Below are 24,395 nucleotides of genomic sequence, written 5' to 3' on the forward strand. Positions count from 1 at the left end.
CCCTGATATGTGTCCCTATCAATCTATCTATTTTTCCTAGACCTGTATGAATGTGTGAATGTTTTGTATTTTTACCTTGTGTGAAAGAACTTTTATATCAAATAAATTACAATTGATTTTACTAAATTAGAGTCCTTTATTGAGCATTGACTATCTGAATGGTCGAGCCTGGTATACACAGATAACAAAGATTCCTTTTTAGGGCCAGCTGTCTCTCAATCTAATTCCCCAATCTCATTTTGAGAGCAGTTTCCCTAACATCATACCTTGAATAAAACTGTGTTGGTCTTAAAGGTGCCATTGGACTCTAACTTTGTTCTGCTGCTTTAGAGCAGGGGTGGCCAACGGTAGCTCTCCAGATGTTTTTTGCCTACAACTCCCATCAGCCCCAGCCAGCATGGCCAATGGCTGGGGCAGATGGGAGTTGTAGGCAAAAAACATCTGGAGAGCTACCGTTGACTACCCCTGCTTTAGAGCACCCTGGCTAGCCACCTGAATCAATCTTTGCTCATGGGTGAGACTCTTCTTTTAGTCAAAATAGACAAGCCACTGGTAAAAAGTTGATGTTAATATTCACCTTTTACCAGTAATATCAAACAACAACATTACTTCCACCATTATGTTCATGCGAAGAACATTTTTCCAAGATGTGATATATCTCAGTTGCTGTTTCACAGATGGGGCTGTGCTACATTCCAAAGAAATGTCAGTGACTATAATATCAAAAAGGCAAATGAATTAGACTGAACAGAATAAAAATATGATTATGGCCATGAACAGTGGGAAAAAGGCTACATACTAACAGCATCCTCCAGCAGCTATATTTCCTAATTTTAAAAATGATAGTTGAATGTATCTCCCACCCCCAAGATTTTAGTGATTCTTTGATTTGTTACTTCAGGAGCGTTTTATAGAGAGCATAATTATTTCATCCTCTCTGTTTCTCAAAAATCCCTTTGGGAACGCTTGAGGCGCTTTGGTGCTGGTTATTTATTACAATACCTTAGCAACTGTGAGTACTGATTAATATAAATGAAACGCTCAATACCACAGCCTATTCTCTGCCAGCTGTGCTTGTCTGCTGAGCTAGGAATCATTTAGGGAGACTGCCTTGATGAAAAATGTCAGCTCCACCAGTACTAGCCTCAGCTATGTCTAGACTAAATTAATGCCAGTTGAGTCTTCTATATGCAGCCTTTTACTATCTCTCCTCATTTATTTGTACAGATTCTGCTTTTCTTTTTCTGTATTTTTCCACAGTTTCACATGCTGCAATGCATGGTTCCTTGCTCAGTCTGGGGCCATTCCACACATTATACAGAGGCAAACCTGACTGTACATGTAAGAGAGATCATCAGCAAACCACATATCCTAATGAATGTACCTGAAAGATATACATATCACGTGGCATATGAATGATACATGTGTTTGTATGCTGGGCTTAAATAACTTTCATAATGTTTTTTTGTTTTCATGATGTTTTATTTTGTAAACTGTCTTCAAGGTGGCATAGAAATTTACCTAATAAATAAATTAGAATACCTTCGATGTACAGCTAAAGGGTACAGTTAGGGTAGCAAGCCTCCTGGTGCAGCCTGGAGTTCTATTGGAATTGTGTTTGATCTCCAGACTCACAGAGGTAATTTCTCCTGGATGAAATGGCAGCATTGGAGGATAGACTCTGTAGTATCACATCTCCCTCCCCTCACTAAACTCTCCCATTCAGGCTAGCCAATTTTTGGATGGGAAATTACTGGAGATGGCGGGGGGAGTTAGAACCCAGGGAGGCTGAAGTCTGGGTAGGGGAAAGAGCTCAGTGGGGTATAATGTCATGGAGTGCACTCTCCAGAGCAGTCATTTTCTGGAGTCTGAAGACCAGATGTAATATGGGAGGTCTCCAGGTCCCAACTGGAGGTTACTCCAAGAGAAGTAACAACAGAGATAAAAATAACAATAAATCTACTTAATAATATTTTATTATTAATACATATATATAAAAAGAAAATAAGAAAAAATATAAACTATAGAAACAAAAAAGAAAAGGAGAAAAGAAAAAAAATAGAACAGAGAAACATATCTTTCCAGTTTAACCAAATAAAAAAAACATCCTGGCAACAAAGCAAAATAAATCACTTATTACAACAATTCATTTTACTCCTCTTGATCATAACTTTTCACCCAACCTTTTCTCTCTATATTACATCAACTTAATTACATGACCTTACTCATCAAATCTACAGATCATCAAATCATTTTTATTCTTTTGCAGGCAGAAAATAAGGGGCTTCCAACTAGTGATAAAAGTGAATAATGTCTTTTCTTGAATTAAATAAGTACATTTGACCATTTCTGCTAATTCCAACTTCTTCAACCACCATTCTTTTACTGTAGGTATTTTTATAGATTTCCAGTTATGTGCATTGAGTAACCTCATTGCTGTTTCATATATAGAAACAAAGTTCCATGACTATTTTCAACTTGTCTTCCCATCAGTCCCAACAAAAAATCTTCTGGTTTCATAAGCATAATAAATCAGTGTGTGTTGTTTTTTTTGTTTTTTTGCTGTCTTGGTGGTTTTTGACCAGGACTAGAGTTGCCAGGTTTGTGTTGGAAAATACCTGGAGACTTTGGGGGTGAATCTGGGAAAGCTTGGGATTTGGGGAGGGGAGGGGCCTCAGAAGGGTACAATGTCATAGAGCCCTCTCTTCAAAGCAGCCATTTTCTCCAGGAGAGCTGATCTCGGCCAGCTGGAGATCAGTTGTAAAAGTGGGAGATCTCCAGGCCGCACCTGGAAGCGGGCAACTCTAAGACAGTTTTACATTGTTCCACAAGTGTTTTATATGCTCCTTGGCAAAAGAAAAAGGAAATTCTGCTTGATAGAACAATAAGTTATTTTTTTAAGAGCCATATGTATTTAATGTGTCCAAGCAGCAATAACTGGTGAGGTGGGGAGATAACTTGAAAATAACTATTTTCAGTGTAACAGGACCTCTCATAATATTATTCTGCTGAAAGCAGTTATTTATATGTGCATATATTATGCACATCTGAAACATCTTATGATTCTGGAGAATCATTCTGTCCTAGAATAAGAATTCCTCTTATGCATGGGAATATTGAACACAGCTGAATTAAAAGTATGAGTCTTGTGTATTTTAACCAGAAGAGGGCAGTCACATGCAGCCTATATATAATGTTCTACATTAGTGCCAGTTGCAATTTCAAACATCTGTCTTTGTTGTTGTTGTTCAGTCGCACAGGAGTCCAGCTCTTTGCGACCCCATGGACAAAGTCACGCCAGGCCCTCCTGTCTTCCACCATCCTCCGAAGTCTGCTCAAATTTGTGTTTGTTACATCAGTAACACTGTCCAGCCATCTCATCTTTTGCTGTCCCCGTCTTCTTCTGCCTTCTGTCTTTCCTAGCATCAGGATCTTCTCCAGGGAGTGCTCCCTTCTCATTTGGTGGCCAAAGTATTTCAGCTTCAGCTTCAGCATCTGATCTTCCAGTGAACAGTCTGGGTTGATTTCCCTTAGGACTGACTGATTTGATCTTCTTGCAGTCCAAGGGACTTTCAAGAGTCTTCTCCAGCACCACATCTCAAAAACATCTATTCTTCTGCGCTCAGCCTTCCTTATGATCCAGCTCTCACAGCCATACATTACTACTGGGAATACCATTGCTTTGACTATACGGACTTTTGCTGGCAGGGTGATATCTCTACTTTTTATTATACTGCCCAGGTTCGCCATAGCTGTCCTCCCAAGGAGCAAACATCTTTTAATTTCATGGCTACAGTAACCATCTGCAGTGATCTTGGATCCCAGAAATGTGAAGACTGTCACTACTTCCATGTCTTCCCCTTCTATTTGTCAAGGAGTAATGGAGCCAGATGCCATGATCTTAGTTTTTTTGATCTTAGTGTTGAGTTTCAAGCCTACTTTTGTGCTCTCCTCTTTCACCCTCAACAAGAGGTTCTTTAGGTCCTTCTCACTTTCTGCCATTAGAGTAGTGTCATCTGCATATCTGAGGTTGTTGACATTTTTCCCAGCAATCTTCATTCCGGCTTGTGTTTCATTCATTCCGCATGATGTACTCTGCATATAAATTAAATAAGCAGGGTTACAATATACCTCCTTGTCGAACTCCTTTTCCTATTCTAAACCAATCAGTTGTTCCATTTCCCATTCTGCCAGTTGCTTCTTGGCCCTTATACAGGTTTCTCAGGAGACATGTGAGGTGGTCTGGTACTCCCATCTCTTTAAGGGCTTGTCACAGTTTGTTGTGATCCACACAATCAAAGGCTTTAGCATAGTCAATGAAGCAGAAATAGAAGTTTTTCTGATACTCCTGTGCTTTCTCCATAATTCATCCAATTTTCTTGAATAGATCTCTTGTCCTTCCCATTCTATTATTTTCCTCTATTGCTTTGCATTGTTCCTTCAGGAAGGCCTCCTTATCTCTCCTTGCTATTCTCTGGAAATCTGCATTCAACTGGGTGAATCTTTCCTTTTCACGTTTGCCTTTCGCTTTCCTTCTTTCCTCAGCTATTTGTAAAATCTACCAACTGCCTAATCTGCTTTATTGTCATGAACAGAAGTACTGTCAGAAAGTTTAGAGAAATAGAATACGTTGAGTTCAGTCAAAAAAGCCCAGCAGGAACTCATTTGCATATTAGGCCACACCTCCTGGTGCCAAGCCAACCGGAACTGCGTTCCTGTGCATTCCTGCTCAGAAAAGCCCTGAGTTTAGTCCACAAGAAGGGCCCAACGAAATGGCTGAGCCCTCTACATGTGAAACTGTTTTTGTGGCTTTGTGATATTATCAGTCAATATGTTATTCCTCTTCTTACAGTTACCTGTATCTTTCCACCTTAACTCAGCACTGATACTGAATAAAAAGATTGCCTAGCAACCAGCAATCTTTATTTACATGTACAGAATAAAAGAAGCATTTGAGAAGAACTCTCTTAGATAAAAAGTTAACAAAGCCAACTACTAACCTCCCTTCTCCTCACAAGTCTCCAAATGATAGGGCACCTGCCTGTCTTGAGTTTGGGCACCTTTGCAGAAGGCATGGAATTATATCAGCAAGGCTGGAGAGAGAATTGCATCATGCTGAGAGGCTAAATAGCTCAGGGCTTTTGATTTATTTTATTGAATTTATATCCCACCCTTCCTGCAAGCAGGTTCAGGGCAGGTTCCATCATATATATATGTATGTATGTATACACATACAATAATAAAAACACATTAAAATTTCCACATTAAAACATCCAGCAATTCTGCAACCATACTTTATGCCTTGACAGATACCGTTACGGTTGATCATTCAGGACCCTGAGGCCTAAGAACAAGAAGACACCCGCTGCCTCAACTGAAGACCTGGCAGAAGAGCTCCATTTTGCAGACCCTATGGAACTGTAATTGGTCCCACAAAGCCCCGATCTTTAATGGAAGCTCATTCCATCAGGTGGGGGCCAGGGCTGAAAAGGCTCTGGCCCTAGTTGAGGCAAGTCAGACATCCCTTCAGCCAGACACCATGAGAAATTGCTGGTCTCCTGATCATAGGGACCTACAGGGTTCATATGGGGAGAGGCAGTCCCAGAGATATGCTGGCCCCTGGCTATATAGGGTATTATTGTATAGTGCGTTGTATGCATTGATGAGTCCAAGTATAAGTGATAACCAGCTCACCGTGGAGAAAGAAAACAATGGTCAACTTGCCTTTCTTGACGTTCTCATTACCAGGAAAGATGACGGAAAACTCGGCCACACTGTATTCAGGAAACCCACACACACCGATCGCTATCTAAATAAGAATTCCAATCATCATCTTCGCCAAAAACGTACAGTTGTAAAAACCCTCATTCACCGTGCATCACGCATCTGTGAACCAAGCCAACTCCAACAGGAACTACACCACCTCAAACAGTCACTGCAGGCCAATGGATACTCCCAACAAGAAATTAGAAGAGCCCTCCATCCCAGGAGACCATCTACACCAAATCCCGAGCCACACACAAATGTGGGTACAGCCTTCCTGCCCTACATAAAATCTGTCACCGACCGCATTGGCAAAATTCTCAAATGCCATAATGTTGACACAGTCTTCAAGCCCACACAACAGATCCGCCACATGCTGCGCTCGGCCAAAGATATGAGAGATCCACTTTCAACCCCTGGAGTCTACAAAATACCCTGCTCCTGTGGTGCAGTCTACATTGGCACTACCCAACGCAGTATCAACACCCGTCTCACCGAACACAAGAGACACTGTCGCTTGTTTCAGCCAGAAAAATCAGCTGTAGCTGAACATGCACTTCAAGGAGACCACGTCATCCACTTTGAAAGAACTGAAGTCCTTTCTACGGTCTCACATTATCATACCCGCCTGAACAGAGAAGCTATTGAGATTTACAAACACCAGCACAATTTTAACAGAAAGGAAGAAGGCATTTTCATCCACCAATCTTGGTACTCAGCTCTGCAAAACACCCTACAGACTATAAATTGCAGAAAGTCTCAGAACAACCAGCAAATTCCACAGAACAATCAGCACAGTCAACAACCATCTTCCTTATCTTCAAACCCCTTCCAACCCTCCCAGCAATTAACACAGAATAATGGTCACATTCAACAGCCAGTTTCCTTATCACTACCCTTCCAGGAAGCCCCACCAAACAATGGGCACATCCACAAACCAATTGCCCTTTCATCACACCCCCTCCAGCCTAGAAATAGCAGCTCTCCAGCAGCCCTGGCCCCACTCAATGCACAGCAGCCAAGAAGGTCTGAGCGCCTGCTCCGGCTGCAACGCCACTGAGGATGTTCTCTGCAGCTGAGAACGAAACGTCTGGAAGGAAAACTTTCTCCAGTAGAACACGGCACTTGATCCTGAAAGACTCTACAAACCCTAATGATAACCAGCTCTTTATTAAATACAGCATCGTAGGTGGCTGCACTAACAAGACTGATAATTGGCCAATGGGGCCAAACCTATATACATCTCTGGGTTCCTGCGCAAGCAAGTTATTGGGTCATTCAAACTGGCAGGGGCTTGTGATTGGTCCAGGGCGGCAGAGATTTGGATCCTGCAACCCATTGTTCCCAAGTCCCCAAGCTCAGTCCTTCTGGCTCCAATGAGCCAGACTGGAACACCCGAAGTCTTCACTTGAGTCCACATACTTAACACAGGGCTTTAAAAAAAAGCACCAACACCTTGAACCTGACCTGGTGAGCAGTAGGCAGTCAGTGCAATTCGCACAGCACAGGATGGATCCGTGTCTACATAGATGACATCAATATCCATGCTGCTGTGTTCTGCACCAGTTGCAATTTCTGGACTAGTGTCAAGGGTAGTCCCACATAGACTACCTATTGATGGGAGGCCGGGCCGCCAATGCCCCTATAGATCTGGACCGGGCATTGCAAGCCGTTGCTGACTGGATCAAGCTGAACGGGCTGAAATTGAATCCAGTGAAGACAGAGGTCCTTTGCCTGGGCCGCAGCGCCCCGGAAGGAGGGATTCCCCTTCCAGCTTTTGACGGGACGCCATTGGTACCAGTGTGTGAAGTCAGGAGCTTCGGAGTGCTACTGGAGTCCTCCTTGACAATGGAGGCCCAGATAGCGGCCACTGCCAAATCCGCCTTTTTTCATCTTAGACGGGCAAGGCAGTTGGCCCCCTTCTTGGAGCGAGGCGACCTGGCAACAGTGATCCATGCAACGGTCACCTCGAGATTGGACTACTGTAATGCCCTGTACATGGGGCTGCCCCTGTACCGAACGCGGAAACTACAGCTAGTGCAGAACGCAGCAGCCAGGCTGCTAGTGGGACTACCCTGGTGGGAACACATGTGGCTAGGCTTCCCAATCCCCAGGTCCCAGAGGGGGATCCCCCGGTTTTACAGGCTTCCCCCCTCCCCCAGCCAGCTAGCCGGCGGGGGAAGCCCCGCCCCCAGAGCCATCATGCACCTCTATGAACAATTCCCATAGGGAATGATGGAGAATTGATCCGCAGGTATCGAGGGCTCTGGGGGGGGTGTTTTTTGAGATAGAGGCACCAAATTTTCAGTATAGCATCTAGTGCCTCTCCCCAAAATGCCTCCCAAGTTTCAAAAAGATTGGACCAGGGGATCCAATTCTATGAGCCCCAAAAGAAGGTGCCCCTATCCTTCATTATTTCCTATGGAAGGAAGGCATTTAAAAATTTGTGCAGTCCCTTTAAATGTGATGGCCAGAACTCCCTTGAAGTTCAATTATGCTTTTCACACCCTTGCTCTCGGCTCTGCCCCGATGTCTCCTGGCTCCACCCCCAAAGTCCCCAGATATTTCTTAAATTGGACTTGGCAACCCTACATGTGGCCTAGGCTGCGGGAACTGCACTGGCTGCCAATTGTATACCGGGTTCGTTACAAGGTGCTGGTTATCACCTATAAAGCCCTATATGGCCAAGGACCTGCCTACCTTAGGGACCGCCTCTCTCCATATGTTCCCCAGAGAGCACTGCGTTCCAGTTCACAAAATATTTTGGAAATCCCTGGGCCTAAGGAGGCCAAACTTAAAACAACTAGGGAGCTGGTCTTCTCTATAAAAGCGCCCCAATGGTGGAATCAGCTGCCGGAGGAGGTGCGGGCCCTGCGGGACCTCAACCAGTTCCGCAGGGCCTGCAAAACTGCCCTCTTCCAAGAAGCCTTCAAGACGTAACCAGACTGAATATTACGCTGCCTGGATAAATAGAGACTGTAGCACCACCGTATTGTTTTTTAGCTTTTTAACATTAACTTATATTTGTATTTATATTGTGAATTGATTTTACCTGTATTGTTATATCATGATATCATATCATGTTTTGTAAGCCGCCCTGAGCCTGCCTCGGCGGGGAGGGCGGGATATAAATAAAAAATTATTATTATTATTATTATTATTATTATTATTATTATTATTATTATTATTATTATTATTATTATTATTATTATTATTAAGAGAATTACAATAATCCAGCCTGGAAGTTTTCATTGCATGAGTCACTGTAGCCAGGTCACAGGGGGTGAGATATGGGACCAGCTGCCCGATCCACCTCTGATGGAAAGAGGCAGATTTGGCAGTGGCAGTGACCTGGGCCTCTGTAGTCAGTGAGGGATCCAGGAGCAGCCCAGGCTCTTCACCCCCCAATGCTGGCACCAATTGAGTCCCATTGAAGGCTGGGAGCCTGATTCCCAATCCCAATCCCCCATGGCCTGGGCACAGGACCACCGTCTTCAATTGATTCAATTTCAGTCGGCTCTGTTTCAACCATCCAGCTGTGGTTTATAATGCTCCACCCAGCTTTTATGGGGCAGAGTCTTCTGGGGCAGATTTAGAAAAATGGTAATTTAAGAGGGTCATGGGAAAAAGTTTAGTACATACTTATCTTACACTTTCTCCAAGGAGCTCAGGACAGTGTACATCATTCTTGTTTCCCCATTTTAACTGCATCACAAGAACCCAGTGCAGTGCTGTTAATCCAAAGATTATAGCTGTCCCAAAATCTGAAGTAAATCTTGAATAACATTTCATTCTACCAGACTCTCTGCCAGAAAGCCACCATTTGTCAACAAAAGAACTTCAAAGGGGAAGCCCAGCAAAAAGAAGCAGAATGTATCAATGTATCATTTCTTAGCTACCACAGGTGTTAATTGCATAAAACACCTAGATTAGTTTGCTACTATAACCTATAGCTTTTGTGAATAGAGAGAGAGAATATACATCATACTGAATCGACACATTTTCATTCTAGTCACATGCATATGGTCCACACTGCATTTCAAGGTTTCCTGATGATGATGTCACACTTTTTGGGATTTTTGTTCACACAAAAACCTTGTATCTTGCTGTTTTTCTTTTATTGAAAACTGAAGGTTGCTGATGGATGATGCTGGAATCCACCACATTTAAATTATCTATTTTTCTGACAAATGTGATCAATTACAGGGTGCATGTGACTGGCAAATCTGAGTTTAGGAGTGACAGTGTAACTGGAGCATTTAAGAAAACACCAGAAACTAAGGCTGGGGTATATTTAGGAAATGTAGGACAATGGGGGAGCAGGGAAGTAATAGAGAAACTACAATAATAGCCCTTAACAGATTAAATCCTCCATACAAAAAGTTGTTTTTCACAAAAAGATCTCAAAGAAACCCTGTTGTCCTTTCTGTTTCATTATAATGGGGAAATCGCTTAACCTAGTGTTATTGGCAGATAATGGGTGACAGACAAGGGGTTAAAAAGTTTTGTGCCGATGATGTCAGTTCCTGTGCTTCTTTCGAGGGCTGGCTGGCTGTGATATTTGAGCCAGGCTCTCGGCTTGGAGGAAAAGACTCTCGCAGAGAAGTGGGAAAGTGCTGAATGGGATTCAAGCGAAGTTGTATGTATGAGTGGGTGTGTGGGTGAGGGTGTGTGTCTTTGTAATTTTCCCCCTCGCAGACCCGAGGAGAGCGGCAGGCGGATGCCAGCGCTCTGATCCTGAGCACAATATAACCTTGTTCTAACCAAGAACAATACAAGGTCAGCCACAGAAAGACTTTTAACCTCTTTACTTCCAGTGCCCGGCTTTGCCCAAGCTGTCGTTGCAGCTAGAAGAAGGCATCTAAAGGTGCATCTGTGAGCTCGCTCTCCACGCCCCCCCCCCTCCGTGTGTTCTCTCCCCACCCCGTCGCCGCCCATTCCTTGATCTAAATAGAGTAAAAACTCATTTTAGAATTTACAAAAGGAGAATGGAGTTGAGGGACTAGGGAAAGTTCGTTGTTTCTGAGCAACTAGATAGCACACATCACTCATGATTCAGACGCAGCTGGAATCATTATCCACTCTGGCTAGCCGGGAACAGTTGTCTGATTTAAGCATGTACCGCTACAACGAGTACAGTGAGATAACTACATAAACTAGGCAGAACAAGGAAAATTTCGCCTATCCCTTTGCAGGGAGTGGATGAATGCAGCTTATTAGAGAAGCGTTGCTGCTAAACAGAACCCTCCTAACAAGTGGGGGTGGGGGAGGTTAAAAAGGAAAAGGCTATTTCTGAAATATGCAGCCTCCATCCAGAAGGTGGGATGCTTATGCAAAGCCTCTGTTTGGAATTGTTCAGTAGTGCTGAGTTGTCATACATAGCCTTTACTAGGTGCCCCAGGGAGCTTGTAACAAGCACATAGCAAGACAGTGGGAGGTGGAAAACTGACAACAAGCTGCATAATTTCCAACTACTAATTGAGCAACTGGGAACCTAGAACATTTTAGAAGGGGCTTGAAAGCGAGCCACTTATTAATTTCACATTTTCCATATTAAAAGAAAAATAAGTAAAACAGCTTGCATTACAAGAACCAACAAGACTTAACAGAAATAAGCTAGTGCTTTCTAGCAGCTTTGCTCAGTTTATGGAAATGTGCCTTATTTACAGCTGTGGTGAAACCAGAGAAAATAGTAATGAAATTGCTGAAGTGATAAATTAGGGGCTGCTTAATTGTGTGCAGAAGATGTGTGATTAATTCTGTGTGCACTCATGACAAGGAAAATAGCCTTCTCGCATTATAAATGTATTTGTAAATGAGAGATTATATGTATATCAGAAAATGTAATGGTATTGCTTAATGTACAATATTGAGCTTAAATGAGCAGTAGCAGGAAAGAGAGTTTGTCTTTGTTATGCAATGTGTATATATTAAAGCCACCCCATCTGTTTTCTGGAACAGAACTCATTTTAAATCTCATGTGTAAGATAGTATCGATCATGTGTTATATTCTGAAAAGGATGCAGTTTTCTAGGCTAAAAAGTTTGGGTTCAGAAAGATCTCTGTATACCATATATGTAACTATGACATTCCTTCCAGGATAATTCCAGGTGCGCAGCTGAAGTGTGCTTCTTGCACACAAAAGCTTACATTCTGAATAAAACTTTGTAGGTCTTAAAGGTGCTACTTGACTCTTGGGTAGGATAATAAATTTGCCTATAAACAGCATAAAAAAGGGGTGGCTAACAGTAGCTCTCCATATGTTTTCTGCCTACAACTCCCATCAGCCATAGCCAGCATGGCCAATGCCTGGGGCTGATGGGAGTTGTAGGCAAAAAACATATGGAGAGCTACCGTTGGCCACCCCTGGCATAAATGATTTGTTATTGGGAAGTAATTGTGGAAGGTAGGCTTTTGATTATGATTAGTATAATTTCTTTTTAGTTCTGAGCTGCCTTTTTGAATGACATGAGCCTTGTGAGCCTAAAAAGCAATTGACCAAATTGGAGGTTTCTCTAATCTTTATAGTGATTTTTAGTCAATTTTGGCTTATCGTTTGATGTAAGGAAGGACTTGGCTGACTTTTTTGTGTTATGTCTTTCAGTTCCCATGAAGGACAACAGCTGTCTACAAATAAGACCAATATCCCTAGAGCACCAGAGTATCTTAGACAAAGGAGTTTGATAGTTGCTAACCTAGAGGAACTGGGAGCTCAGTCTTTACTGACCTGACCTAGAGTTGGAATGAATCTATGATCATAGTGAACTTTTTCCTTATGTCATCTTCCTATGTTGCAGTAATGGAAACAATATAATTGCGCCACTATTGCTGTACTTACAGGCCTTTGCCAAACATTTCTGGTTATACACATTATACAATACCACAATTTGTACCTTATTCAAATCTCTGAATTTATAGCCCCTTAAAAAGGTATAATGGAATGCCCACATTAAAAACTGGTTAATAATGAAATATATTTCACTATTAACCAGTTTTTAACGTGGGCATTCCATTTTAATTGCAGCAGATCTGAACACTGAAGACATTTTGGAACACAGAGAATAATACTGTACTGTCAACTACAGTACACCCTCTCTTAACTTTGGTATGCGGGGCAGGGGCTAATAAGTTATTTGGCACCAAAAGCTGTATTAAAAATTAGCTATGTAACATGTCTGAAAAACAGGCAATCTCACTATATGGACCAAACAGCCAGTAGCCATTAAAAGAGCCTGGAATCCAGAGCTAACAGTGTTCACTCTCTGGAGGATTTTAGCCCTAGATGGATATCTCCCAGTAGAGTGTGAATATCTCCCAATAGAAAAGATATTTCCTGCCTCTCCAAACTCATTTTATATGTATGATCCACCAGTCTGCAACAATTTAATGCCATGTTATACAGCAACCCCCATAGTAGTTTGATGTTCTGTAGAAATCCAGAAAAAAGACCTTTTAAGTATATAAAGCAGGATGAAGATATTATGGGATTGCCATACCTGCTAGCAAAAGTGATCTGAAACTAATGAATACAAAGCATCAGAAAAAACTATAGTGTTTTGCCACAATACCACAGTTTGCACCTTATTCAATCTGAGTTTATAGCTCCTTTAAATATAATGCATCTTTATGACTGGCTACATGATACACTGAAATGTAACACATGTTGATTTTTTTGTTTAAAACATTTCAATATCTCTTTAAATTTCCATATATTAATTTGGGGTTGAAAGATGGTTAAAGTGACCAGAAAGTTAGAAAGATGGTTAAAGAAGGCCATAGTTAAATATATTTTGGACTGAGGTAATAAGTAGGGATGTGCAAAAAAAACCCCTCGGTAGTACACGGATTCAGAAATATACGGGGGGGGGGGGGGGGAATACGGAATCCCATATATGTCTGAATTCCATAGTCGGAATAGCCGCATATACGGTAGATGCGCGGCTATTTCCGAATATACGGCCCCATTATACCCTATGGGCCATTGAAATCAATGGCAAATAGGGTATATTTGAAGCCGCCTGGAGGGGAGGGGGTTTGAGGGAGAGCCCCCAAATTTGCAGGGGATCTGCAGGGGACACTCCCCTACAAACCCCCCAAGTCCCAAAAAGATTGGGCCAAGGGGTCCAATTCTTGGGGCACCCAAAGCCAAACCTAACTTCACACCAGAGAATCTCTATAGGACCCAAATGCATAATATACATTTATCTACTCTATGAACCCTGCCACACAAAACACAATCTGCTCAAGGTCTGCTCTGCAGACCTGGCTGCAGCAAACCCAGATGCCAGCTCTCCAGCCCTGCCCCAAAGAACGCGGGGAGAGCTGGCCAAGCACAACAAGCATGCTGGCTCTGGGTCTCTCACCCAGGTGCCAGCTTCCCTGCCACAGAACACACAATCTACAGATGCCAGCTCTCCAGCCCTGCCCCAAACAACATGGGGCGAGCTGGCCAAGCACAACAAGCCTGCTGGTTCTGGGTCTCTCACCCAGGTGCCAGCTTCCCCACCCCCCAAAACCAGAACCAGGAAAAGGGACAACAGGGGAAGGCCAAGAAACTCAACTGTTAAAAAAGTGGCCTTTTAAACAATGAAAATTAGGCCAAACAGCGCCCCCCCCCCCAAGAACCAGAACCAGAAGAGAAAAGGAATAACATCAGCACAACACAGCAGCAACAAATCAAACACAGAATCCTTTTAAAAAGTAAAAAACTTAACTTTTAACAATACAGGAACTTAACCAACCCCTCCCCCCCCAAAAAAAACCCTTCACCCTAACCCCAAGAAATCCAAGCCACCCAAATCAGGAAAAGTAAAAGGACACTGCACTTTTAAAAATCCTCTCACTAAAGTAAGATATGGGCAAATTGGCAAAAAAAAAAAAAAACCACCTCAGGCCCCCTCCCCCAGCAGAACCCCCTAACCCCAAATAAGCTACGCACCACCCAAATCTGGATAAGTAAAGGGACTGTGAGTCTTAAAAAGTCCTTTTACCAACTAAAATAAAAACAAGAACCCCAAGACTGTCTTACCTTAGATGTCTTCTCTACTCCAGGCAAGTCTGGTAAGGCTGAGAGAGAGCAGCAGCAGCTGAGGCCAAGGGCCAGCACAGCACAATCTCTCTCACACACCAGCACACACCAACACAGCAGCAATGGAGGAGTCCAGCCAGGCAGAAGGGTTCTCTGGCCCTACAGAGTGCAGTTTCAAAAAATAGCACTGCTCTGTGATTGGCCAGACAACAGTGCTTATTTGGATACCCAAGTAAGCAAAAGATCAAAAGAACAACAATGTTGCTGATGGCTGGGGGATCAGCTACACAACAGCCCTGCAAAGCATGCATTTGCAATGCATTTTGCAAATGTATGCTTTGGATTGGTTGCTGGGGCTCCTCTTCCCCCTCCCCCCCTCCCTGATCCCAGGGAGGCTATGGGAGAGGCGGGAAAAGGCTACCAAAGGCGGGAAAGGAGGCAAGCAGCTCCCCCGAGGCTGCAGAATCCCCTCTCCCGCCTTTTGCATTGAATTCTGTATACTTCCGAATATCTATACGGAAGTATATGGGGAACCATGCTTGGCTCCCGCATAATGGGCCCCAATTGGATTCGGCTGTATGCGATTCTGCATACAGCCAAATCAGGGGTGATTCGGCGGTTGATTCGGTTTGGCCGAATCGAATGCACACCCCTAGTAACAAGGCCAGGTCCTGCTGAGGTCTTATGAATGAGGCTTTATCGCCAGTCTTTTTAAAAAAAGAAATTATCTGCCCTTGTGGCCAAGTTTGCAGATGACACTAAATTGTTCAGGGTGGTGAGAACCAGAGAGGATTGTGAGGCACTCCAAAGGGATGTTTTGAGGCTGGGTGAGTGGCCGTCAACGTGGCAGATGAGATTCAGTATGGTCAAGTGCAAAGTAGTGCACATTGGGGCCAAAAATCCCAGCTACAAATACAAGTTGATGGGGTGTGAAATGGCAGAGACTGACCAAGAGAGAGATCTTGGGGTCGTGGTAGATAACTCACTGAAAATGTCAAGATAGTGTGCAATTGCAATTGAAAAGGCCAACACCATATTGGGAATTATTAGGAAGGGAATTGAAAACAAATCAGCCAGTATCATAATGCCCCTGTATAAATCAATGGTGTGGTCTCATTTGGAATACTGTGTACAATTTTGGTCACCACACCTCAAAAAGGATATTACAGCACTGGAAAAAATTCAGAAAAGGGCAGCTTTGTTCTTTCGAATGAGAAATGTCTTGTGAGTTGTTATCCAGTCTTCTACTGCTTAGGAACAGAACACATCATTAAACTGTTGTACCAATCACAGATGAAGACTTGTCAACTTTTTAACCCAATAGCTGGGGATTTTGTCTCTTCCAGGCGCTCTGCCATTCTTCACTTGTTTTTGCAGGCCTTCAGGAGTTATTGTAAGATCCTCAATTTGCTTTCCTTTCAGTTTGTTTTCCACATTTTTTGATTCAGGTGGTTATTTTATTGTTTTCTTTCTTTCTTCCCAGAGTTCTTTCCAGAAGGTTGTTGTCTTTTCTATGTCTAGTTTTACTTCTATTTTTTAAACTTCCTCCAATGATTGGTAGAACTATCTTTGGTTGGTCTGGAATTGAAAGTTTTGTCTGTATTGCTGGATCCTACTGTTGTACCTCTAGATCTTCTTGGGTATTGCAACAATTCTTTAGTTTCATTTCTTCTGAAACTTGGGCTGTTGTTTTTATACCCAACTGATATTTCTTCCTGAGGTTTCCTCATTCATCCTTCCTTTAGTTTATTTCCCTTAAGGCACTTAAGTCTGAACAGCATTTGTTGATTTTTTTCTCCTCCAATCGCATTTGCCAGTTTGGTTTCACCTTAAAATCATTAACTTCCTTTTTCTTTATAACCATTCCTAGTTCTTATGTTACTACAACTGCTGCACTATACATCACCTGGTTGGTTTCAGTTATGTTTGTTGTAGAAATTGTTTCAACTGCTGCATTGCTACTCTCGATTACTCTTGCAAGTTCTTTTTTTGATGTTGTTCTAAGCACAGGTAATTTTTGTCTACCTTTTTTGCTGTTAATGCGCTCTTAAGATTTTTGCCTTCAGTTCTTCCTGTACAGGGGTGAGCTGATGATGTATTGTCAATCTCTATCTTAATTAGCGGACATTCAAGAACTTAATTTCAAGAGTTTCATTTCTATGGCCTACTTCTTGGCTGATTTCATTTATTTCTTGTTCTTCATTTTCTTCCTTTGAATGGTTAGCGTTGCCATACAGTCCTTACCCAAATGCTAGAGCATCCCCTGCATGATGTGCCCAGCATGATGACATCACTTCCAGGTGACATCATCACACAGGGCATGTTGGGTGACAATGGAGCACTTTGGGAGCAGGGATTCCCCCACTGGCTAGCTCCATGCTGGTGGGTTGGGGGCCTCCAAACCAGGGGAGCCCCACCCCTGGTGGGAGGCTGGGAACCGTATAAGTGGCTGTTGTTCCTTCTTTCATCTATCTGTCTGTTGCTGTGAAAAAGTTAGTTGTTTCACATGATGAAATGGTGCTGATCTGCTAGTATGAGATTACATTTCTGTCCTTTTCCCCATCTTTTGTTTTGATCATTTAGAGTACTTGGAGAGGCCAGCCTGAGGAAAGGAAAGGCTTAAAAATGGCAGAGCTCACAGTCAAGAATGGCAGCTGCATGGACTGGCAAAAAAGGTGCCTTGTGTTGGAAGCCCAGCTCTTCAAATTCCGCCTGCAAGCCAGTAAGATCCGGGAGTTGCTGGCTGAGAAGGTGAGGCCAGAGTTAAGAACATAAGAGAAGCCATGTTGGATCAGGCCAATGGCCCATCCAGTCCAACACTCTGTGTTACACAGTGGCCAATATATGTGTGTGTGTGTGTATATATATACATACATACATATATGCACATACACATAATACATACATACACACACACATATACACACACACTGTGGCTAATAGCCACTGATGGACCTCTGCTCCATATTTTTATCTAACCCCCTCTTGAAGCTGGCTATGCTTGTAGCCGCCGCCACCTCCTGTGGCAGTGAATTCCAAATGTTAATCACCCTTTGGGTGAAGTACCTGCTCTTAACCGTTTTAACCCGACTGCTCAGCAATTTCATTGAATGCCCACGAGTTCTTGTATTGTGAGAAAGGGAGAAAAGTACTTCTTTCTCTACCTTCTCCATCCCATGCATAATCTTGTAAACCTCTATCATGTCACCCCACAGTCGACGTTTCTACAAGCTAAAGAGCCCCAAGCGTTTTAACCTTTCTTCATAGGGAAAGTGTTCCAAACCTGTAATCATTCTAGTCACCCTTTTCTGCACTTTTTCCAGTGCTATACCATCCTTTTTGAGGTGTGATGACCAGAATTGCACACAGTATTCCAAATGAGACCGCACCATCGATTTATACAGGGGCATTATGATACTGGCTGATTTGTTTTCAGTTCCCTTCCTAATAATTCCCAGCATGGCTTTGGCCTTTTTTTATTGCAATTGCACACTGTCTTGACATTTTCAGGGAGTTATCTACCACGACCCCAAGATCTCTCTCTTGGTCAGTCTCTGACAGTTCACACCCCATCGACTTGTATTTGCAGCTGGGATTCTTGGCCCCAATGTGCATTACTTTGCACTTGGCCACATTGAACCGCATCTGCCACGTTGACGCCCACTCACCCAGCCTCAACAGATCCCTTTGGAGTGCCTCACAATCCTCTCTGGTTCTTACCACCCTGAACATTTTAGTGTCATTCACAAACGTGGCCACTTCACTGCTTACTCTCAACTCCAGATCATTAATGAACAAGTTAAAGAGCATGGGACCTAGTACTGAACCCTGCAGCACTCCACTGCTTACCATCCTCCACTGTGAAGATTGCCCATTTATACTCACTCTCTGCTTCCTATTAATTAGCCAGTTTTTGATTCACAAGAGGGCCTGTCCTTTTACTCCATGACTCTCGAGCTTACTAAGAAGTCTTTGATGAGGAACTTTATCAAAAGCTTTCTGGAAGTCAAGGTAAACAATATCTATCGGGTCTCCTTTGTCCACATGTTTGTTCACCCCCTCAAAGAAATGTAACAGGTTAGTGAGGCAAGATCTTCCCTTACAGAACCCATGCTGAGTCTTCCTCAATAACTCGTGTTCATCAATGTGCCTACTCATTCTGTCCTTGATAATGGTTTCTACCAACTTTCCCGGTATTGAAGTCAGACTGACTGGCCTGTAGTTACCCGGATCTCCTCTGGAACCCTTTTAAAAGATGGTGGTGACATTTGCTACCTTCCAGTCCTCAGGAACGGAGGCAGATGTCAATGAAAGATTACATATTTTTGTCAGAAGATCCACAAGTTCAACTTTGAGTTCTTTCAGAATTCTTGGATGTATGCCATCCGGACCTGGTGATTTATTATTTTTTAATTCATCCATCAGTTGTAGCACCTCCTCTCTTGTCACCTCAATCTGGCTCAGGTCTTTCAACACCCCTTCCAATAGAAGTGGTTCTGGAGCAGGCAAACACTTATCTTCCACAGCGAAGACGGAGGCAAAAAATTCATTTAGCTTCTCAGCCATTTCTCTATCCTCCTTCAGTAATCCTTTTATCCCTTGGTCATCCAAGGGCCCCACTGCCTCCCTGGCTGGTTTCCTGCTTCTAATATATTTGAAGAAATGTTTATTGTTGGTCCTTATGTTTTGTGCAATATGCTCCTCATAGTCCCTTTTTGCCTGCCTGATCACAGTCTTGCATTTGATTTGCCATTGCCTGTGTTCCCTTTTATTAATTTCACTTGGACTAGCTTTCCACCGCTTAAAGGAGTCCTTACCTTTTACAGCTTCCATTACTTTGTTTGTTAACCATGCAGACCTTTCTCTTATACCTGTTTGTATCTTTCCGAACTTGTGGTATATATTTTATCTGTGCTTCTAGGATTGTAGTTTTAAATAGCCTCCAAACTTCCCCAAGGGTTTTGACTGTATCTACCTTTCCTTTCAGTTTCCTCTTCACATGCGTCCGTATCTCAGAGAATTTACCCCTTTTAAAGTTAAACGTGGTTGTGCTGGTCTTTTGGGGCAACTCCCTATTTATACAAATGGTGAAATCAATAACGTTATGGTCACTGCTCCCAAGTGGTGCGATCACTTTTACATCTCTCACCAGGTCTTGGGCATTACTTAGGACCAAATCCAGGATCGCCCCACCCCTGGTAGGTTCTGTGACCATCTGCTCCATAGCACAGTCATTGAGAGCATCTAGAAACTCAGTCTCTTTCTCTTGACCAGAACACATATTGACCCAATCCATCTGCGGGTAGTTAAAATCACCTATGACGACACAGTTTTTTCGTCTAGCCACCATCTTTAAGTCTTCCATCATATTATAGTCGTCCTCTGTCTTTTGATTTGGTGGGCGATAACAAACTTCCATAGTTAAATTGCCTTTTGGGCCCTCTATTTCAACCCAAAGCATTTCTATAAGGGAGTCTAATTCTCTGACCTCAGTCTTACTGGACCGTATGCCCTTTCTGACATACAGAGCCACCCCACCTCCAACCCTTCCCTCCCTATCCTTCCGGTATAACTTATATCCAGGAATCACCGTTTCCCGCTGATTCTACTCATTCCACCAAGTTTCAGAAATTCCCGCAATGTCTATGTTTTCTCTCAACACTAAGCATTCCAACTCACCAATTTTACTTCGAAGACTTCTAGCATTTGCGTACAAACATCTATAATTTCCTAGGCAAGCTAGGCCCGCCACCTTCCTCCTGCCACCTTGAGACTCTGGCAGACAGTCCATTCTGATTGTCACCATCTCAGTGGACAACTCTGTTCCATTACCCTGTAGAAAAGTATCAGCTAACCCTTCATCTCTTTGAGATGAGTCTTCCAGAACCAGAGACATTTTATCTCCTGTCGGCTTTCCCCCTAGATTTAGTTTAAAAACTGCTCTGCCACCTTTTTGATTTTAAGCGCCAGCAGCCTGGTTCCATCCCGCTTGTTCCAGAAAGCATCCCAGTGCCTAACAAACTTAAACCCTTCCTCCTTGCACCATCGTCTCATCCACACATTGAGGCTTCTAATTTGTGCCTGTCTCTCCAGCCCTACACGTGGAACAGGTAGCACTTCTGAGAAGGCTACCTTAGAGGTCCTAAATTTTTTCTCCAGGAGCTCACGACTGCATTTTCCCACATCATTGGTGCCAACATGCACCACAACCACCGGCTCCTCCCCAGCACTGTCTATCAGCCTATCTACTACACGCGTAATGTCCGCTACCTTCACACCAGGCAGGCAAGTCACCATACGGTCAGTACATGGCTTTGCCTCCCAGCTGTCTACTTGCCTAAGGATCGAATCACCAAATACCAAGACCCTCCCTCTCTCCTCGCCCAGGGATGGTTCCTTGGCGCGAAAGGGTTCCCGTTTACCAACCGAAGAAGAGGTCCCTTCTGAGGGCGCATTCCCCTTATCCTCAGCCCGGTGCCCTGTTCCCTCTTGACCCTCACGCTCCCTGGCAGCAACGGGACTACCACGTTCAGAGTGGGGCTCAACTAACACATCCCCGAGAGTCTTTTGTGAGTTCTTAACTGACTGTCTCTGCTTCTCCAGGTCAGTCACCTCAGCCTCAAGGGTACGAACTCGTTCCCTGAGGACCAGGAGCTCCTTGCATCGAGCACACACCCAAGACTTCTGTCCTGTGGGCAGATAGTCATACATGTTACACTCAGTGCAAAACAATGGAAAGCCCCCACCCCCCTGCTGGCATTCTACCTTCATGATAGCTTTTTTTAAAAATATGCAATTTCTTTTTAAACCCTGTTTATGTGGCTCCCCACCTGGAGAGTCTACTTACCTTATTGGGAACACAAGGAAATAGGGATCTGGGTTCCTGGTCCTTACACAGACCCCAGGCTAAGAGCCACAGGCCAAGAGTCCTTTAGCTCTCGCCCTTGCCTCTGGCAAGGCGCAGCTTAATAATGCAAAGAGGGTGGGCAACACAGCCACTCTAACCAATCAGCCACAATCACCTTCAGCCCTTCACACAAACTCAAAAGTTTCCAGCAATTCCCCCAGCTGCTGAGTCTCACCCTTGAAACACTCTCTGCTCTCTTCCAGAGGTCTCTGCAATGTGCAATGAGTTATTTACTGTAATCAGCATTTGTTGCATCTTAATAGGTTTTAAAATGAAATCAGCCAAAAAGAAAGGTTGTGGTTCTCATATTTATTGACACTAAAGACTAGGAGACATGTGTCAAAATCCATGTTCATATTGAAAAAACCAAGTGTTTCAACTTAGAATTGGTACAGTATTCTACAGAAAAAATGTAGGAAAACTATCGCAATGCATTATAGAGACTAAAGCAAGGTAACGTTTTGTCAACTTTGTTATCAATTTTGAGCCTCTTCTCAGTACAATTTCTTTTTAGAAATTAGAAGTATAAATAGAAATATACATTAAGACATTCTTTCTCACAGTGCGTGCATGTGTACTGTGTGCTCAAATACTGTTTCCTTGTAAATCCTAAAATTAAATCTTTGATCAGTGCTTTCGCAAAGAGTTTCCTTTGAATGGTGATCTTAAGCTTGCGTGTTGGAACATCAGAACCATGCTTGACACAGTAGACAGTGGTCATCCTGAACGACGCTCTGCTCTAGTTGCCCACGAACTTTTCAGGTTGAATATTGACATAGCAGCTCTCAGTGAGGTCCGTTTCCCTGAGGAAGGTAGTCTTCAAGAACATGGTGCTGGCTATACCCTCTACTGGTCAGGTAAGTCAAAGGCTGAGAGCCGCCTTTCTGGCGTTGGCTTCATGGTCAGGAACTCCATTGCCTCCAAACTCGAAAACCTGCCAACAGGTCACTCAGATCGCATCATGTCCATGCGCCTCCCACTTCAAAACAAGCAGCATGCAACACTCTTCAGTGTGTATGCCCCAACCCTTCAAGCAGATCCTGCAGAAAAGAACAAGTTCTATGCTGATCTACGCAACCTCGTACGGAAGACCCCTACAGAGGACAAGGTGATCATCCTTGGCGACTTCAATGCCAGAGTAGGTAAAGACTCGGAAGCCTGGAAAGGAGTACTTGGCAAACACGGCATTGGCAACTGCAATGATAACGGGCGCCTCCTGCTAGAATTCTGCACGGAGCACCAGCTCACTATCACCAACACTATCTTTCAGCAGAAGAACAGCCTGAAGACAACCTGGATGCACCCACGGTCCAAGCACTGGCACCTTATCGATTACATTCTGGTGCGCTAGAGAGTCCTTCGAGATGTCTTACACACCCGAGTAATGCCCAGTGCGGAATGTCATACGGATCATCGTCTTGTACGCTGCAATCTCCATCTTCACTTTAAACCCACACCCAGGAGAGGAGGTATCCCTCGGAGGAAGCTTCAGGTTGGCAGCCTTCAGTCAGCCGAAGTTAAAGCTGCCTTCCAGGCAAAACTCCAGTCAAGAATTGAGGACCCCAGTTGCCCCACAGACGCTTCTCCAGAAGCACTCTGGGAACACCTAAAAACTACCATCCTGTTGATCTCTGAAGAAGTCCTCAGGTTCTCCACAAGGAAAAACAAGGACTGGTTTGACGAGAACAATCAAGAGATCCAAGAATTACTAGCGAAAAAGAGATCTGCCTACCAAGCACATCTTGCTCAGCCCTCCTGTCCCGGGAAAAAAGCAATCTTTTGCGCTGCATGTAGCAACCTCCAGCGCAAGCTTCGAGACATTCAGAACGAGTGGTGGACCAAGCTTGCAGAGAGAACCCAGCTATGTGCAGACACTGGTGTTTTAAGAGGGTTCTACGAAGCCCTGAAGGCAGTATATGGCCCATCATATCAGGCTCAGAGTCCCTTGCGTAGTGCAGACGGCCAAGTGCTCCTCACAGACAAGGGCATCCATACTGAACCGGTGGTCGGAGTATTTTCAGGCTCTCTTCAGTGCCAACCGCGTAGTTCAAGATTCAGCAATCCACCTCACCCCACTTCAACCAGTGAAAACAGAGTTGGATGAGATCCCCACCCTAGAAGAGACTGTTAAAGCCATCAAGCAACTGAAAAGTGGCAAGGCAGCGGGAGTTGATGGAATCCCACCAGAGATCTGGAAGCATGGGGGTACAGTACTACATAGCACACTTCACAAAGTACTTGTCACCTGCTGGGAACAAGGCAAACTACCACAGGACTTTCGCGATGCAATCATCATCACTCTACACAAGAACAAAGGAGAAAAGTCAGACTGCTCCAACTACTGGGGGATAACCCTGCTCTCCATCGCAGGCAAAATCTTTGCCAGAATACTCCTGAACAGACTGGTGCCCACCATTGCAGAAGAACTCCCAGAGAGCCAGTGCGGCTTCAGAGCTAACAGGAGCACCACCGACATGGTATTTGTTCTCAGGCAGCTCCAAGAGAAATGCAGGGAACAGAACAAGGGTCTATATGTGACTTTTGTCGACCTTACCAAAGCTTTCGATACCATTAGCAGGAAAGGCCTGTGGCAAATCTTGGAACGTTTAGGATGTCCCCCAAGGTTCCTCAGCATGATCATCCAGCTACATGAAGACCAGCGAGGCCAAGTCAGACACTGCAACGACCTCTCGGAGC

General features: G+C 43.8%; 1 protein-coding gene across 1 annotated transcript in view; it reads left to right on the plus strand.

The window, feature by feature from the left end:
• The first annotated feature begins 10,455 nt into the window (after positions 1–10,455).
• Positions 10,456–24,395, plus strand: part of PLEKHH1 (pleckstrin homology, MyTH4 and FERM domain containing H1) — a 117,328-nt gene continuing 103,388 nt past the window's right edge. Inside the window, exons 1-2 of the mRNA XM_060263235.1 lie at positions 10,456–10,542; positions 17,375–17,542. Of these exons, the coding sequence (XP_060119218.1) occupies positions 17,417–17,542 (126 nt within the window). The 5' untranslated portion in view covers positions 10,456–10,542; positions 17,375–17,416. The remainder of the gene's footprint in view (positions 10,543–17,374; positions 17,543–24,395) is intronic.

Source organism: Heteronotia binoei, chromosome 21 (genome assembly GCF_032191835.1).
Source record: "Heteronotia binoei isolate CCM8104 ecotype False Entrance Well chromosome 21, APGP_CSIRO_Hbin_v1, whole genome shotgun sequence".
Classification (NCBI taxonomy): domain Eukaryota; kingdom Metazoa; phylum Chordata; class Lepidosauria; order Squamata; family Gekkonidae; genus Heteronotia; species Heteronotia binoei.